The sequence below is a fragment of the Pteropus medius genome, unplaced genomic scaffold (assembly GCF_902729225.1).
Source record: "Pteropus medius unplaced genomic scaffold, Ma_sr-lr_union100, whole genome shotgun sequence".
NCBI classification, from domain to species: domain Eukaryota; kingdom Metazoa; phylum Chordata; class Mammalia; order Chiroptera; family Pteropodidae; genus Pteropus; species Pteropus medius.
The window spans coordinates 6,696,834-6,714,494 of NW_024354886.1; the positions used below are offsets into that span (position 1 = coordinate 6,696,834).

The following is a 17,661-nucleotide window of genomic DNA, read 5'->3' on the forward strand; positions in this document are numbered from 1 at the left end:
GTGCTCATGAGCTTCTGCTCTAGTAAGCTGTTTTTCTTTATATTTGCTAGATGATCTCTCTAGTTTGGGGGGCAGTGGTTTCCCCTGAGACCATCACTTCTCTTAAGAATCTAAGAAGAGTTGCTGACTTTTCAGTTTGTTCAGCTTTTTATATGTTTTTGGGTTGGAGCGGCAACTCACAGCTTCTTATATGCTAGATTGAAAACCAGAAGTTGTTCATTGATTCTTTACTTTGTCCTCTCCAATTTTCTGGTGAGTCTATCTTTTCTTTTTTATTTTAACTTTTGATTGTTTTGTGTTTGAGTTCTAAAATTTCAGTTTGGTTTTCCTTTGCTGTTGAGATATTCCTTTTTTTTTTTTAATGTTTCTTTCTTTTTTCTTTCTTTTCTTTTCTTTTTCTTTTTTTACTTGTTTCAAGAGTATATTCACTTCATCTTTTTGGAATCAGACTCTTGTCACCATAATTTTTGAAAGATATTTTTGCTGAATATAGAATTCTAGGTTGACAAGTAGAGATATTGCTCCATTTTCTTTGGCTTGCATAGATTCTGATTTCTGAAGTCATTCTTTGCTTTATTTCTCTGGCAAAATGTGATTTTTTTTACTATGTCTACTTTTAATATTTTCTCTTTAGTACTTTTTTCTTAACAATTTGCTTATAAGATAATACAAAAAAGAAAACTATAGATCAATATCTCTGATAAATACAGATGCAAAAATCCTAAACAAAAATACTAGCAAATTGAATACAACAACACATTAGAATCCTTTTAATAAAAGATTATACATCATGATCAAGTAGGCTTCATTCCAGGGCACAGGAATAGTATAACATATGCAAATGGATTAATGTGATACACCACATAAATAAAATAAAGGATAAGAATCATATGATCATATCAATAGAATCAGAAAAAGCATTTGACAAGACACAGCATCCATTTATGAATAAAACACTTAATAAAATGGATATAGAAGGAATATACTTCAACATAATAAAGGCCGTATATGACAAACCCTCAGCTAACATCATTCTTAATGGTGTAAAACTAAAAACCTTTCCTCTAAGATCAGAAACAAGACAAAGCTGTCTGCTATCACCACAATTATTCGATATAATGTTGTATATGTGTGTATGTAATATATAAAATAGTTCTAGATTGAGCTATATATATAATATAGTTCTAGATTATTATTATTATTTTTTTCAGGCAAGAGAAATAAATAAAAGCAATTTGCTTATAATGTGCATTAGTTGGTTTTCTTTACGTTTATTCTGTTTGGAGTTCATTGAATTTCTTTCTCCACTGGGAATATAAGCTAAATAATGAAGGAAATGACTGACAATATGATCTCAAAAGTATTTATTGAAAAAAGTAAATAAATAAATCTTAAAATGTACATAAACTTGTTCATAAGTAAATAGACAAAAATACATCTATGCATTTGATATCTAGCAATATTCTTCTTTCTAACTACCCATAAATCTTATTCAGATATCATCTGGAGACTTAAAGCCCTTAAGCTCTAGAAAAATTTATTTGAGCACTATTCTTTCCACTATGTAATTTCAAAAACTCTTACTCAAAAAATATTGTAAAATCCCAATCCATTTTTATTTACGTGGTAAACTTAAGATCCCAAATTTTAATTCTAACACAATTGTGTATATTCTGTATCTTGATAATTGTAGGAGAAAATGCTGTAAGTCTCTAATATTCTTTCCATATCTTATCATTAGTCTAAGTTAGTCATAGTAATCTCATCTGCTAGTTCATGGACTGGTTCAGGGCGGAACAAGCCTTAAGCAATTCTGGACAATGATATTTGTTGAGAATCTTGTTCAAGACTTCTTGTAATGTAAAACTAGTCTCTCTCTACACAGTTATATGAAGAAGGGAAGATGATACCACATATACTGATGGGAACTTGCTTGTATCAAGCAGGATCAGAGTAGAAAAGAGATTTTCACTTAGATAATTAAAATAATGATACTTTAATTATAGGTATAGGTAGGGTTAAAAGTGAGTGAGTGAAGGAATTTTTGAGGTTCCTAGAGATTAGAAAGAGTGAGAAGACTTGAAGAGGCAAAGGGAGCTGGCAGAAGCTATAGTTGTGGCCAGAACTATTGTGTACCAAAGTAAGCAAGGAGTGGAAAAGGAGCACCATGGATTTGCCTTCTTCCAACCTTCTGATCTCCTGCTGGTACCATCCACTGGCTAAACCCAACCAGAAGCCAACTAGATAGTCTTGACAAGTGATGTAATCCTTAGCTCAGCCTTTAGGGCACAGAGCAGGGACAATAAGGACAGAGAATGGACCTGACTAGGCAGACTAAGAATACCAGAACATTCCTTACAACTGTGTGGGAAACCAACTATAGGTTAAAGCCAGTGCAATAGACAGAAGGGTAGGGAGTTAGAAGTAATTGGATCTGGTTAACATGGATAAAGATTGAATTAACTGACCCTAAAGACCACTCAATTTCTGAACTTCTATTGTGAAGTATACATGATTATGGAACACATTCTCTTTGTCTTGAACTTCCTCTCTCTCCCACCCAGATTAACCACAAATATAATTGTTGCATGAAGCATCTTTTACTGAAGATTTTAGGCTTATATAAATGGTTCACATGTCACGGTGAAATGCAAAAAATAAAAATAGAAATTGCAAATTTGATAATTTTGTCTTAAATCAGGTTTCTCACTGACTATTTCACTCTTTAGAGTATCTTGCCTTCTTCCAATTCATTAGTTTCTCTGTCTCTCCCTCACCTCCCTCCTTTCTTCTCCCTCCTCCTTCCCATCCCTTCTATTTCATCTTCTATCACTATATTGAAAAATAAGTCCTATGTTATTATTCAGAGAATGCATATTATACTACTGATGGGACAAAGATGAACATGGGGCATTTATGATCAATATTAATTTTTTCTTGGAAGGTAATTGTGATCACAACTATATCTTTACCTGCTTTGATCCTTACAACACGTAAGATGATGATGATGATGATGATGATGATGATGATGATGATGATGATGATTTTTGCTGCTTTGTGATGAAGAAAATGAGGCTTGAGATGTTTATTTGCCCTAAAATACTAGTTGGTGGATCTTACATTTAAACAACACTGAAGCATATTATTTTTGTCTACACCACAAGGCGTATCTTTTCCTTTAAATATTTTCTTTGCTTATTTCCTATGACCAGAGCTTAATTCATTGAAAGAATATGCAATGGACAAGTATTATGTCATTTTTCTCATTGGTTCAGAGTACCATTGTAGGTTCAGTGCTGAATATTGGATGAGGAGAGTTATTTGAGAGAACCCAGAGTCACTTGAGCTGACTGTCTCCAAGCCAGATCATATCACTCTCAAGGGGTAGGCTCGGCCACTTATCCAGAATTGTAAAATCTCATCCTGATTTCATGTCCCTCTTTAAGTAAGATTATCAGAGGAGCTGAGAGTGATGGTGGATGTAGTATAACACCCATCTCAGTCCCTATTCCCTCAAAAGAGCTCAAGTTTTCATACATGAGGATATAAAATCATTCTCCCTCAAATATTATTGTTGATGTTGCTGTTGTGCATAAACCATGACTTTGGATAGGCATTTAAGTGGGCTGAAATACCTTTTATATAGCCTTTTATATTATGACCTCTTTTTACTAGTAAGGACTTACAGAAGAAAGAGGCATTATAAAGATTTCACAGAGGAATATTTAAGGTTTTTCTGGAGATGAAGCAACATGGTGAAAATAGATCTAGAAGCTGTGGGAAGAGTGATACCTGGAAATATCCTAATAATCAATAGGGAAACAGAAGCAGAGTTGAGAGAAAAAAAAGCCAGAGGTGAGGAGAAAAGAGTGACATTTGCAGATGCGTTCTGAGTGGTTATGTCATCAGTGGCCCCACTGAGAAGTGGAGTGAATAAGAGACTGAAAGGAAGAAGAAACTTGAAGAAGTGGATCAGGAAACAAAGCTCAGTCACATACCGAGTTCCAGCAGGCAGCCTGGGGTTTTGTCTCATTCCTCTTCTGTCTTCACAGGCCATTTCTTTATAGTCAGAGGAACCATGAAACTGGTGAGCTCTGGGCTCCTATGCCAGGATCATCCACTTTTCCTATTTACCTCAAGATTTTCCAAATATTTTGAGTCACCTGATTTCTTATCTTCCTGCCAAACCTTTTCCCACAGTCCTGGTCCTTTCACCTTCCAACATCTTCCAAGTCCTTATCGAACATCTGCTGTGGATTTTCCCCATAATCCCTTTCTTGGAGGAGGTATTGTCTGAGCATATCCTCTGGCTGATGAGAAAGGAGTTCTCCACAATGCCCATTTCGACCGCCACAGAACTGTATCTTTCTCTTCTCTGAAAATGGGTTGGCACTAGGGATTCTGAGAAAGGAGAAGCCATTGGGATTAGAAATGCACAGGGTCCAGTGGGGACATGCAAGGTACAGGGTCCATTGATCAGGTACAAGGGAGTGGTACAGGGAGTGAGGGTGTGGACAGAGTTGGGACATTCAGTCATGATGTCCAAACTGGTTTTCAAGTGAGCAGTGTTACTCAGTTCTCCAAAGCTGTCAAGTTCTATAAACCTCTCAATCTCAATTTGTTCTCACCTGGTCTTCATTTCCAGGTTCTATGTAGAACTGCTAATCTAAATCAAAATTGTAAGGAAACTGGCATAAAGGGTGTGTCATAGTGCCTATGTGGTCAGTTACTGATCAAAGGAGGCAGAACATAGAAAGAAGAGAGAATGGGTAAGAATAAAGGTGGATCTGATACTGTGCCTGCACATTAATCAGAATGTAACTGATGCTTGAAAGGGCCTGGGTACAAAATCCTAATTTCCTTTCTCTTTATCTTAGGCTCCCCAGGTACCTGGGGTTTTCTTTAAAGGGTCTTGGGTTGAGAAGTGTGGCCCAGAAACAAGAACTAGATAAAAACAACTTGTGGATGGAGGTTCCTGCTTATTCTCAAAGATGTGTCCTATGGGTAAGTCAGCTAATTTGTCAAAAGATCCTTTCAAAAGTAATATTTCGTTTTATATATTTCAGCATTTTAAAGGCTGTTTTGCTAATTTCTCTGAAGAGTCAAATCATAAAATTTACTAAATTCAAACAAAACATTTTTTTAACTATTTAAAATATTTATTCCAATTTATATCAAAAGTATTTTAAACAACTTCTGAAATTGTCTGTGAAGTATAATTAACCAGTTTATACTTTGTCTTTATAATGTATTTGTTATAAAGCTTCATGGAAACCAAGGACTGTTTGTTGTCAGAAAGATGGAGTGGAGTCATGGAGAGCCAGAGAATGGGGCCAGGGACGAGCAAGAGGACCCAGAAACTCAGGGATCTATGATCCACAGCCCTCCAACACACTTCCAAACCATCTAATATGGTTTAACATATTTCTAACAAGCTTCACAAATAGAAAAAAATGAGTTTGGGATACATTAATAATTTTAGTAAATTTAGCAAACTGGTCATTAGCAAAAGGCTTTTGATGGATTGGGTTCATTAAAGTAACCTGAATCCTTTTTGGCTCACATAAAGTAATCTATAGACCCTCTGAAAAGTCCCCTCAACATTGCTTCCAAGGTGATTTTATAAACAGAAAAGCATATCATGGCACTCCTCTGCTTAAATTCCCTGTTTTTTTTTGTTTTTTTTGTTTTTTGTTTTTTTGTTTTATTTTCTTGTCATACTGTGGGATGGGGGCTGGGGGTGGGGTGGAAACCCAGATGACTTTCAATGGTTCTGTTGTCAAATCTAGGTTCTGTTGCAAAGACTAGGATACCCGCCTTCCACCCTCTAATCATACCAAACTACACTCTGTGAGTAGTCCCCCTCCTAGTCTTGCAAAGAAAGACAAAACTACAGGAAACAAAACCACACAGATGTGTCAGAGCTGAGACACGGGGCCCTGATCATGAAGATGAGGAATGCAGGGCACTCAAGCTATGGCCAGGACAAGGCTTTTAAACATTTGGCAGAAGCTAAAATGACAAATAGCCAGTCCTTCTTTCACTAAATCAAATCAAGATGGGTAATATATGATCATAGACTCTCTCTGTCATAATAGTCCATGTAGCTCACAAAGCTGCATTCACTTTCTTTTTCTTTTATTAATTTGTGCTAAGACTCTGTGTTTTGTGCTCAAGTTTCCACATTTGTAAGCCCACTGAGAGAAGGACCGGGTTCTAAGATCTCAAATTATACTTAAAATGGCAGTTCTGTGCAGGGTTAGTCATGGCATTTCAGAGAAGAAAAAGGTAGTGGATTCATGATCATATATACATCTAATGTGTTCTCCCTGCTCTTTCCCTCTATAATTGTAAGGTAAGAGGTAGGATTTCTAAACCATAATGATTCCATCACCTGCATTGAGATAAGTAACAAGAAGACTTTTCAGTCTTTGTTAGTGATGTTAAAAAAGATAAACCCAGTACTGTTATATCCAAAAACTAATCTGTATGCAGCTTACCATAGATTGCAGAGGAGTTTTACAAATTATATCTGCATTCATGACAGTGGTCCTGTGAGGTGAGTATTCTTTCTATAGATGAGGCAAAACTAAGTCTTTCAGAGCTGAAATGGTTTATGTGTGGTCATTCTGCTACTGATTTGACTCTTCAGATTCTCTAAAATGTGATTTTAAAGAGATAACTATGTGCAAAAGAAAGAACATATTTTATATGAGTCATGAAAAATTCATACAACTGGCTACCTAAGGTTCATATGGGGTCATATGTGAGCAGCTTCATAAAGAGTTAGAAAAATTTAGGGATAATAGCTTGACGAATCTTTATTAAAGGGAAATAAAACTCTGGGGCAGTATTTCTTTTTTCTTTTTTAAAATAATATTTTATTTTTTAAGTATAGTTGGTATACAATATTGTATTAGTTTCAGGTGTTCAATACCGCGATTAGACCTTACAGTGTGATTACCACACTAAGTGTAGTAATCATTTGTCACTATGCAAATTTATCACAATATTATTGACTATATTCCTGTTCACTTTTTCACCCATTTCCCCCATGCTCACCTCCCAGCAACCATCAGTTTGATCTATGTTTGGCACTGTATTTCTAATTATATTACTACTGGCATTAAGGAGGCCATAGAATCCTTCAGAATATATGTTTCTTAATTTCTGAAATGAATGCAGAATGGGGTCCCAAGTGGCCCTTCTGGTGATAAGATGATTATTATGTTCACAGTTAAAACCACTGACCAAGCACAGAGTCTAAGGAATGCTGACCAGGGAAAATGATTTCTCCCCGAATTTCCACAAAGAAGGAATCCACAATTTTAATCTTCCATCCTAAGGGAACAGAGAATGTCCCCAGGGGAGAGTCTCCCCACTATAATCCTGACCCATATCAATGACTGTTTCTTTATCTCATTGTCTACCCACAGGAGCACGCACTGCCCTCATCCTACGTGCCTTGCTTCCACAAGGGCCCCACGGGGTGATTCAGGTAAATACCCAGAATCAGGATGTTAGTCGGAGTATCTTCCTCGCAGGCCAGGCCTGCGGTGGCTGCCCTGAGTAATGCAGCAGGGATATGTAAAGTGCAGAGAACTCTAGAAAAGGTAGAGAACGCTGACTAGGTCAGGTGGAGGCCCAAACCAGAGCCTTTCAGATGAAGTTTTATCCAATCAGAAAAAGGAGTCTAAGCTGACACTTGTGTTGCTACTAGAAAGTCTGTGTGAGGAGGCCTGTGAGACAGGGAAATCCCCAAGTCTGATGCAGCCTCCACTGTACAGGCCCAGAACAGAATCGAGGGAATTTTCCCCCTTAGGACAGGAGGTGGGGGATGCGCCAGAGTTTTCTGCTTATTCTGAGGGACTCTGAGGTAGATGCTGAGGGAACTGAAGCACCTTTAAGATCTTTCTTTGACCATTCTTCTTTGGCCCCCAATCCTACTTCAGGCCTGAGTTTGATGTTCCTTCTTTATGTTTCCCTCCCACCATGGAAACCTTTACTTTGTAGTTATCTTGATCCTGAGTATACCACTGCTAGTGGAAGCCCAGTCTGAATTTCCCAGCCTCAGGTGCTCTGGAACTATGCACCCAATAGAGAATACTGGAATAACTCACTGCCTCCATGTGTCATTAATGGGAACTTCTCGTTACCTCTTCCCTATTTCTTTTTACCTGGTGGACTCCTTATATTCTGCTTTTAGATCCTGTAGTTTATTTTAGAAGGACAACTAAAATACAGAGAAGAGAGAGAGGGAGGGAGAGAAAAAGAGAAGGGGAGAGATACTTATTGTCTTGTCTGCCTGGTACTGTTCTAATTACTCTGTAACCATTTAGTACTGCCCCTAGTCATGGGCAAGAGGAGACTGATAAATAACAAATTTATTTTAGAAAGTACATCGGTACTTCTGCCATCCAGGGTTTGATGTTTAGGACTGACACAGTACAATCTGTGGCTCTAAACATGTGTTCCCTTATTAACACTATTCAGGCCCCAGGAAATGCTTCTCCACAGCTTTTGCTCTCTGTCCTTGAAACTAAAGGTGACTGTGTCCGAATGTGAACGTTTGTGGACTGTGCCTTTGCTGAAATCAGATGAAACTGTTTCATGTTTCAGGGAAGATTTAAGCAGCTGAAGAGCTTATAAGGGAAAAGTCAATATAACTTTTCAAATATTTTCATTCAAAAAGCACAGATACAATAGATTCTTGCATAATGAATAAGCACTTGCCAGCAAGCTGTCAAGTTTTCTGTTTGTGATATTCCCAAAGGATTACACATGATAGCAAAGAGACATTTTGCAATATTAAAGCAGTCATATTACTGTTAAGTTTGTATATATAAAGATCTAGATATAAAATGTATGAAACATGATCCACATTTTACAAAGAGAAGCCTAAGGCAAAAAGAGGTTCAGTAATTTCAACAAACAAAGCAGCTCAAAATCATTTCCCTCTCAAAGTTCTGCTCTTTCTACCACAATTTAAGGCTCTCAGTGTCTAAGATAATAGAAGTGAACATCTCTGTGACAATAACTTTCTCTCCCCTGATATATGTTCTCCACTTATTTTTCTCTACTAAAAACCCCAAATATAAGAACGGTAGATTTTAAATATATATCACCAAGGTGCCTACTCTTGAATCATTTTTCTTTTGGTTCCTTAAGCCCCTAAGGCATTCAATCTTCAGATCTCCTATAACAGAGAAAATCTTCACCTCAAAGGTTCATCTAGTGTGATTTGACGAAGACATAGTGCCAGGCTTTGGATTGAGAACTTTCTCAAAAAATCATCTGCCCAGAGACAGATGAGGTACTTCAGCTTCAGTGCTGATTGGTTCCTTTCCTAGGGTCTCTCCAATCCTACCCTGCATGGATACTTTCACAGTTTCTTATTCTCTGAAGTGGGTGCCTCAGAGTGGGTACACCAGGTGTGAGCTGTGTTGACTACCATTTCTTATTTCTTTGCTCTCAGTTATGTCTGGGATGATGGCTCTGCAGATCCCCAGAGGCCTCTGGACAGCAGCTGTGATGGTGATCCTGGTGGTGCTGAGCACCCCAGTGGCTGAAGGCAGAGACTCTCCACGTAAGTGCAGGGCAGCTGCTCCCCAGAGCCACCACTCTGGAGAACAGGCTCTGAGGGACCCTTGGGCTGGGGTGTGGGGAATTCTATGATCTCAAAATACAGTCTTTTATCACTCATTTCTTCTTTTCGGGAAGGAGAGCTAGTTACATTCTCATTTCCACCTTATTAGGTGAGGACAATCCCCATCCGACAGGCTCAAGCCTGAGGATGTTATAACGGGGAGGAGGAGACAAAGTGTGCATCTACTACCAGTGACAGGACAAAGTGACATTGAGGTTATTTTTGAAGATAATAATTTCTTCAAAGAAGAGACAGCAGGATTTGTCATTTCAGGGTACCCCAAGACCTTGTCTGGACTAAATACTATGGGATTCTGAGTTGGCAAAATGTAGGGCAGCAGTGGTCCTTGTAGTCTCAGTATTTGAGGAAAAGGACTCTACATCCCTGACTTTGAGTGGGGGGCTTGTAAAGACCAAGTCTTGATGTTGGAGTGAAGCTGACTGCATGACCACAGACAGGGAGTCTTAACTTCAAGTTTCACTGACGTATGGTCAAATAGTAACGATTGAGATTCAGAGATTTGTGTTGACAATGGACTATATTTAAGAGAAAGAAGAATGTAAAGAAGGGAAATGATACATACTGAGAAACCATTTACTTTAGACACAGGGTTAGTATCTTCAGATTCTTCTCAATCTTCCTAACACTTTTATATATCTTTTACACAATTACACTTATGATAGTGGTATTTTGTTAAGTAACCTGCCAAGCTGGTAGTTGGCACAGTTTAATTGGAATCTAATTTATCTAAACCAAAAGCCTGTGCTCTTTCCATGAACCAAATATTCCTTGCTAGGACTCCAGAGGTGCCAACCCTTCCAACCACCAGGAGTGAGACAACCTCACAGTGCAGTTGGTTTACTCCGAAACTCAGAGTAAACCCAGGCATGGGAGAGAAGGCACTTTGCCCCGAGACGCAGAGAATATGCTTGTCAGGGCGAGGACAAGCTTAATTCTAGACCGTTCTCGTCCTTCCCCTGGACTCTCGTGCTTATGCGGATACTTGTTTATCTCTGAGGTTCCCCAGAGCTCTACGGAAAATGCGATTTCATGCTAGAACGTTCTGATCCCTCTAAATCCAAGGACAATTGTAAAATTACCCCGACCGCCCTCTTCGCCCAGTTCTGACCCTCAGGCAGGGACCACAGGTCTCAGGACTTGCGCCCCAAAGACAGGCTTTCCTCCCTCCCCTCCCCACACGCAGGCGGTTCCCAGAAGGGGCGGCTGGTCGGGGACCCCGGGTGCGGAGCAGGAGGCGCCGGGCCGGGTTGGGCGGGAACGGAAAGTCGCGGCCAGGTTTCAGGTGTGTCTGACCCAACTGCCCACGACCCAGAACGCCGCCCGGGCCGGCGGCGGCCGCGCTGGGCCGTGGGCCGAGGCCTGACTGAGGGCGGCGATTCCCCGCAGAGGATTTCGTGTACCAGTTTAAGAGCTACTGCTACTTCACCAACGGGACGGAGCGGGTGCGGCTGTTGAACAGATACGTCTATAACCTGGAGGAGTTCGTGGGCTTCGACAGCGACGTGGGGGAATTCCGCGCGGTGACCGAGCTCGGGCGGTCTTGGGCCGAGTACTGGAACTCGCAGGCGGACATCTTGGAGCGGAAGCGGGCCGTGGTGGACACGGTGTGCAGACACAACTACCAGGTGTCCGCCCCCTTTACCTGGCAGCGGCGAGGTGAGCGCGGTCCGCAGCAGTCCGCAGGCCCACCTCCAGGGGCAGAGTCTCCGCGGGGAGGGTGGCCTCTCGGACCCGACCCCGGGGCCCACGGAGGTGACAGGGAGGCGGGGCGCGTCGCGCGGCGGAGGGCGGAGCAGCCGCAGCGCCTTCCGCAACGCTCCAGATTCCGCCAGAGGCCGGCCGGGCCTGCCCAGTGTGGCAGGTTCCGCGCCCTCTGCTATTCTTTCCATCCATTCTGCACCTCCTCACCTCTTGCCATAGGTGTGTTTGCTTCCTTGTCCCTCACCTTTGCCTAAGCAGTAACCCGTGCCCGGTGTGCCCTCCTGGCCCACGGGTCCTGCCGTGAGCTCTCCCAGCAAGATCCATTTTTACTCGTGCCGCCGCGAGGCTTAATGAACAAGCTTGACCTGGTGGGTTAGAGCTGCTCCCCGACTGCGTGCAAGGCACCTTGCACACGTGGTAATATATTAGAATCGTGACATATATTCTGACTTTTTGGTTTCAAATTATTATTTTCTTAAATGGCTATCACCAGTCCTGGACCTCTTTGGGGCGAGGGACTGTCAATTATCGTTGCATTCCTAATACCGCATACACTGAACCTCGCAGTATGAGCTCAATAAACCTTTGTGAAATTAATGAATAAATGTACTCAGCTGCTCATCCACTTAGGCTCAATAGAAAACAGAGGAGTAAGTAGAGCCTTAAAAACTGACTTTATTTTTTTGTACTATTTTGCTTAATGCATTAAGGTCAACTCTTGAGTTGGATCTTAATAATTTAGAATTCGTGAATGCAAATTCTGAGGGAAAAAATGTTTGCTAAAAATAAAAACAACACTTGAATGATGTTGTATGACCCTAGTGTTATCTATGTGTGTTCACATAACTTTCAGCTTACTTTGTACTCTTCTGCCTTTTGACCCACATCTGAATGCCACTATGTACTTATATTTTTGCTATTTCAGGTCTTTTTTTCATAAAAATTATTTTAACATTTTTCTGTTGAACTTGTGCCCTCTATTTTTACTGTCAACCTAAGATGACAAATTTTATAAGTCCATGTAGCTGACCATGATTTTAGTCAGACTCCAGGAAAGAGAATCGAACAAGTTAAAATCTGAAGCTGAAAACATGATTCCTTCCAGATTGTGGCTCACGAGTGCCACAATTTTGTTAGTATTACATGCTGAGAATTATAGAATATAGCCTGTTTGAGAAGCATTGCTTTGTAGGAAGGATGTGATGGTCACTGTTCTCCCACTCTATTGGACGTAGAAATGTATATTCATTCTTAATTCTGAGTTCATGTTACTATTTGTGGGGCCTGACTAGTGTTGATGGTCTCATGGCTAGCAGGAGACTCAAAACTGATGTATTTTCTCTACTGTGAGGAGTACTGGGACTAACAGAAAACAGTGTCACTGCCCTAGTATGAATCACTAGAGCTGATCTGTAGTTACTTTCAATAGGTGTGGGGGAAAAGAAGTCCAGGTTTATTATATTTATTTTTCCATGTTTTATAAGCAGTGGCCTGTATAATATGGCAATTTATAATTTTAAAGTGTTTCATTTTTATCAATTGGTATCAACAGAATAACTCCCATAGAATGATTACTATTATCTCTTGAGTAAACTGACCGATGTGTTTATTCAAGCTGATAAAGTAGCCCAGCTCAGATCCTAATCCAAGAGTTGGAATCCAGGGATCTTTCTACTCTGGAACCAAGAAAGACTCTTCTCATGGGGAGATTTGCTGTGTGGTCTCACATCTCTCTGTGTCTTTTTTTGTCTGTTACTTCCCTCAGTGAAACCCACAGTGACTGTCTCCCTATCCAAGACAGAGGCTCTAAATCACCACAACCTGCTGGTTTGCTCAGTGACAGATTTCTATCCAGGCCAGATCAAAGTTCGGTGGTTCCGGAATGACCAGGAGGAGACAGCCGGCATTGTGTCCACCCCCCTAATTAGGAATGGGGACTGGACTTTCCAGATCATTGTGATGCTAGAAATGACTCCCCAGCAAGGAGATGTCTACACCTGCCACGTGGAGCACCCCAGCCTCCAGAGCCCTACCACAGTGGAGTGGCGTAAGGGGCAGTTTGTTTTCTTTCACTGTGGGCCCCAAAAGACAGAGCTTCCTTTGGCCTATTCCATATCGTCCCTTATCTCTGATGTTACTACTGAGCTGGACATCACAGGAGACTAGAGTGCCTCTTGTGCCATAGTGGGGGCATCAGAAACATCTTGATCTCATTGCCTTTCCAGGTACTAGGGTGGTTCACCATGGCCCTGGAACCCAGCGCTGATAGCTCTGAAGGATTAACTGTTGCGCTGTAACTGGGGTCTTAGCGTCTAAGGTTAAGGGTGTGTCTCAAGGAACAGTTTCTCTCACCCACCCACAGTGTCTAAGGATTTGTTGGCTGGTCCTCCTTTATGGGTGGTCAGAATGAGAACTATGTTCTCCTGGCACCTCTACCTCCTATACCTCAGACCAGACTTCCAGCTTCCCAAAGGGACACTGTGGGTGTGGGGGCAAATGCTGACACTCAGGCTCTGCTCCTCAGGAGCACAGTCTGAATCTGCTCAGAGCAAGATGCTGAGTGGCGTCGGAGGCTTCGTGCTGGGGCTGATCTTCCTTGTTCTGGGCCTTTTCATCCGTCACAGGAAACAGAAGGGTAAGGAACTCTGGGGAAATGGGGAAGAAGAGCTGTGGCTGACACTCTGTTGAGGGAGTTCTCTGCTTCTAGGTATAACTCTTACCTCCTGACCCCGAAAGGAAAGAGTCTGGGCTGGTGGTGGGAGGAGAGGGAAAAGCCTATGGGAAGACTTTGGACTGATTTTACTGGTTGAAAGGTAGCCCTACTACAGAGGTGACTAGCAGAGTGTAATGATGAACAGGACTTCCAGTTCATCATTATCTCACTGGCCCCTTTCTGAAAGCTTCTTGTTTTAAGGGGTCGGGACATTGGTTTCCGTAGTGACAGTTTCATTCATTTCGGGGGATTTTAGCTTAGGGTGGTTAAGGCATTGTGGTTGCTGAGCAATGAGGAAATAAATTACCAATTAAGTTGCATATCTCATTTCTTCTTGGAGTGAGTGAGGGACTGGTGTTTGTGTGATGAGAACTTTCTCTGTATAACTTCCTTTAATAGGACCTAGTAGGCCTCTACCAGGTACTATTTCTGCTCTATTCAGTGGGGGTGAGGGTGGGGTGCGGTGGGGTGGGGCAGGGGAACAGATAAAAGAGGGAAAGGCCTGAGGTAAGTGCACCTGGGCACAGTAGTCCAGGCTCATGGCCTGTTCCTTGCCATGGGATCCAGAGTTAGGGGAGAAGTTTGCCCAGTTTCTGTAGGAAGCTCCAGAGGTTGTTATGCAGAACCAGGCCATAAATTTGTGGCATCTTTCTGTGAAACTTGGAGCCAGAGCCACGTCGTGGGTGTTAGGCACAAGGACGATGCCCACATTGTGCCAAGTATTGGTGGCTACTGCCTGTGGATATTTATAAGTGACTAAAAGAATACTAGTGGTAGAAAGGTGAGTTGTCAGCTAGTTTACTAAAAAGAGTGAAACCATATTCCACTGAAGAGTAACAGCTGCTCTCTCGCCTCCCACACACTTGTGTTGACCTGAATTGCATGTCCTCTTTAGCTGATTTCACCTTTACACAAATATTGAGGGAGGCGATGACTGTATGCCCTGGACCTTAGTTTTCTCTGTCTCATGCTGCAAGGAGGGGAGAGGATAGATACACTGCTCAGGGCACCCAGTGCTGATTACTCTCTCTTTTCCAGGGCTCCTGCACTGACTCCTGAGGATACTTCTGATATGCCTGCCTGTCCTTGCCCAGAATTCCCAGCTGCCTGTCACCTTGTCCCTCTGAGATTAGAGTCCTGCAGTGACTCTGATGCAGTTGCCAGGTCACCTCCTGCGAACCCCACCCCAGGGATCTGACTGTAATGCTGCTTCCTGCATTGATCCTGGAGCCTCTGCCTGTGCGATGCCAGCAGCAATTGCTCAGGACCCAAGGCATTTTTTTCTGTTTCTATTCCCCCCCTACCAACTATTCAAGAGGAGCTCATTGAAACCATTTACTTGCCTATACAGCTTTAATCATAATTAAACGTATTATGAGTTTTCTGTATCCCGAACCTCCTTAAATGAGTAAAGGTAGCAAAACACTGCAGAATGAAAGAATATATTTTGAGATGACCCAACCAACCTGGGACCAGAAGGAGGGGTTGTTCTTTGAAAGGAGACTAGAAGCATCTTAGGGTGTCATGTAAGAGTGGGAAGAGGAGATAAAAGATCATTTCAATGGTAACATTCTTCATAGTTCTTTAGTATTGATGTTGATTGCAGTGGCCTTAGGATATGCTGGCCTCTTCCAGTTTGGTGAGAATTCTGTAAGTAAGCATAGTGGAATTGTTTATGGACCGATACACTGGCCTTGGGTCACTGATGTTTCAAATATATCCTGGCAAGTCATATTGATCAAGGTCAATTTTTATTTTTGAGAAAGTATAACCAGCATTAAAAGTACTATTTTTTGTTTCAAATGATAGAAATCCAACACAAATATATTTTGTTCATGTTATAAGTAAGTGTGGGGTCAAGTTGATTTCAGAAGTGACTAAATCCATATATTCAATGAGATCTTCCTCTCTTTTTCTGTTTTATCTCTATCTGCGCACCTTTGTCTCTTTGTGTCTCTTTTTGTCCCCAAATGTTTCTATCAGTGTATCTCTCTGCATCTTTGTTTCCATTGCCAGGTCTCTCACTGTATCACTGCTTGTCTTTCATTTTTTTCTCTCTGCACTTTTGTCACTATTTACCGGCATCTCTTTATCCTCTGTGTTTCTTTTTGCACCTCTCTATTTTTCTGCATTTCTCTTTCTCATCACCTCACATTTAATCTCCTCTCTCTCTTTCTCTCTCTCTGTTGTATGTTTGTAGAATGTCTACCAGAATTTTAACTATTTTAGCAAAGATTCTGATGGGCTCAGCCAGGGTAACATTCACACTTCTCAAAAACACCATCCTGTTCATGGGATGCAGACAGTTGGTGTTGTGCTTATCACACTTATTAGAAGCAAGGGCTGATTTTTCCAGATCCTATGTTGCTGGAAATGACTTTCCAGAGTGGAGATGTCTACACCCCTGCCATGTGGAGCACTCCAGCCTCCAGAGCCCCATACGATGGAGTGGTCCAGAGGCAGTTTGTTTCTTGTGGACCCCAGAAGACAAATGGCAGAGCCACCTCTGGTTCTAGGTTTCTTCCTTGGGAAGGTGGGGGAAAGGGTGCCAGCTCACATTCATCCCATTCATCCTTTTCTCCGACACAATCAATTCTCAGAGGACAGAGCTCCCCTTGTCTGTGAACATAATGACCTGTTGGTTCCTGATGACATTCTCTTCCCAGGTATTAGGAAGGTCACTACGCACTGTGGATCTTTACACATGGACCCAACCCTGAAAGCTGGTCTCCTTCTCAATCTCTGGGTCATGAAGATGGATGGCTAGGAGCTTATCCCTAAAGTTATGGAGAGCCATGCCATTGAGGAGCTGGCATCCCCTCCTCCCTGCTCCCTTACCCACATGTTGGGCCTGAGGAGCCAATGATAGGTCCTTCCCTCTCCTGGATGAGCTCAGAATAGAGAACTAGGCCTCTTTGGGACCTTCATCTTCTGTAATACAGGCTGCACTGTAGGTCATAGGCAGGGACACTGGGGTGTGGCGACAGACTGATACATGGGATTCTGTTCCCAAGATCATAGTCTAAATTTGCCAAGAACAAGATGCTGAGTGGCCAGAGTGTTTGTGCTGGTTTGTCATCTCCCTCAGGATCAGCATTGCCATTCATTATAAGAGTAAAGATGGAGTGACACTCCTGTGGAAGTGGAAGGACTTGTGCTGTGGGTTCAGGGAGCCCTTGCGCTCTATACTTAGCTGTTTCTTCTGACTCTGCAAAGACAGGAGGATACCGAACCATACTGAAGAGTTTAGGGAGATATTGAAATCCGATTTTTTTAGTTGAAACATAAGCCCTATTATAAGGATGAATGGTAGAGTATATTTTGGGACATCCTTACAGTTCAACATTGTCACACTAGTCCCATGCTGGAAGATTCATTCTTAATAATGTCAGAGTCTTCTTCCCAGTTTCATAGAAACAGCTTTTTTTTTGCATCCAGATTGCATTGGGTAATGTAATCTTTAATTGATAATTTAATTAAAATGACAAATATATCTTTTATAAACAAATTTGCTATCAAAGAACCCCCTGAATCTTAGTAGGCATGTAACTTGAAGAAAAAAAATGTGTGGGTGTTCTAG

General features: G+C 41.6%; 1 protein-coding gene across 2 annotated transcripts; it reads left to right on the top strand.

The window, feature by feature from the left end:
* Window positions 1-9,377: 9,377 nt before the first annotated feature.
* Window positions 9,378-15,469, top strand: LOC120597659 (boLa class II histocompatibility antigen, DQB*0101 beta chain-like). Of its 2 annotated transcripts, XM_039856293.1 has the most exons (5): window positions 9,380-9,586; window positions 11,054-11,323; window positions 13,134-13,415; window positions 13,893-14,003; window positions 15,120-15,469. In XM_039856293.1, the coding sequence occupies exons 1-5, from the start codon at window positions 9,478-9,480 to the stop codon at window positions 15,131-15,133; spliced, it is 786 nt and encodes a 261-aa protein (XP_039712227.1). In that variant the 5' UTR covers window positions 9,380-9,477; the 3' UTR covers window positions 15,134-15,469. The 2 variants fall into 2 exon arrangements, with proteins under 2 accessions (XP_039712228.1, XP_039712227.1); XM_039856294.1 differs by lacking the exon at window positions 13,893-14,003 and having other exon boundaries at window positions 9,378-9,586.
* Window positions 15,470-17,661: the final 2,192 nt, after the last annotated feature.

Coding starts and splice junctions, on each gene's coding strand:
- LOC120597659 (XM_039856293.1), top strand. CDS start 9,478: ATGTCTGGGATGATGGCTCTGCAGATCCCCAGAGGCCTCTGGACAGCA. Junction 11,324..13,133: donor CTTTACCTGGCAGCGGCGAG/GTGAGCGCGGTC, acceptor TACTTCCCTCAG/TGAAACCCACAGTGACTGTC. Junction 13,416..13,892: donor CCCTACCACAGTGGAGTGGC/GTAAGGGGCAGT, acceptor TCTGCTCCTCAG/GAGCACAGTCTGAATCTGCT.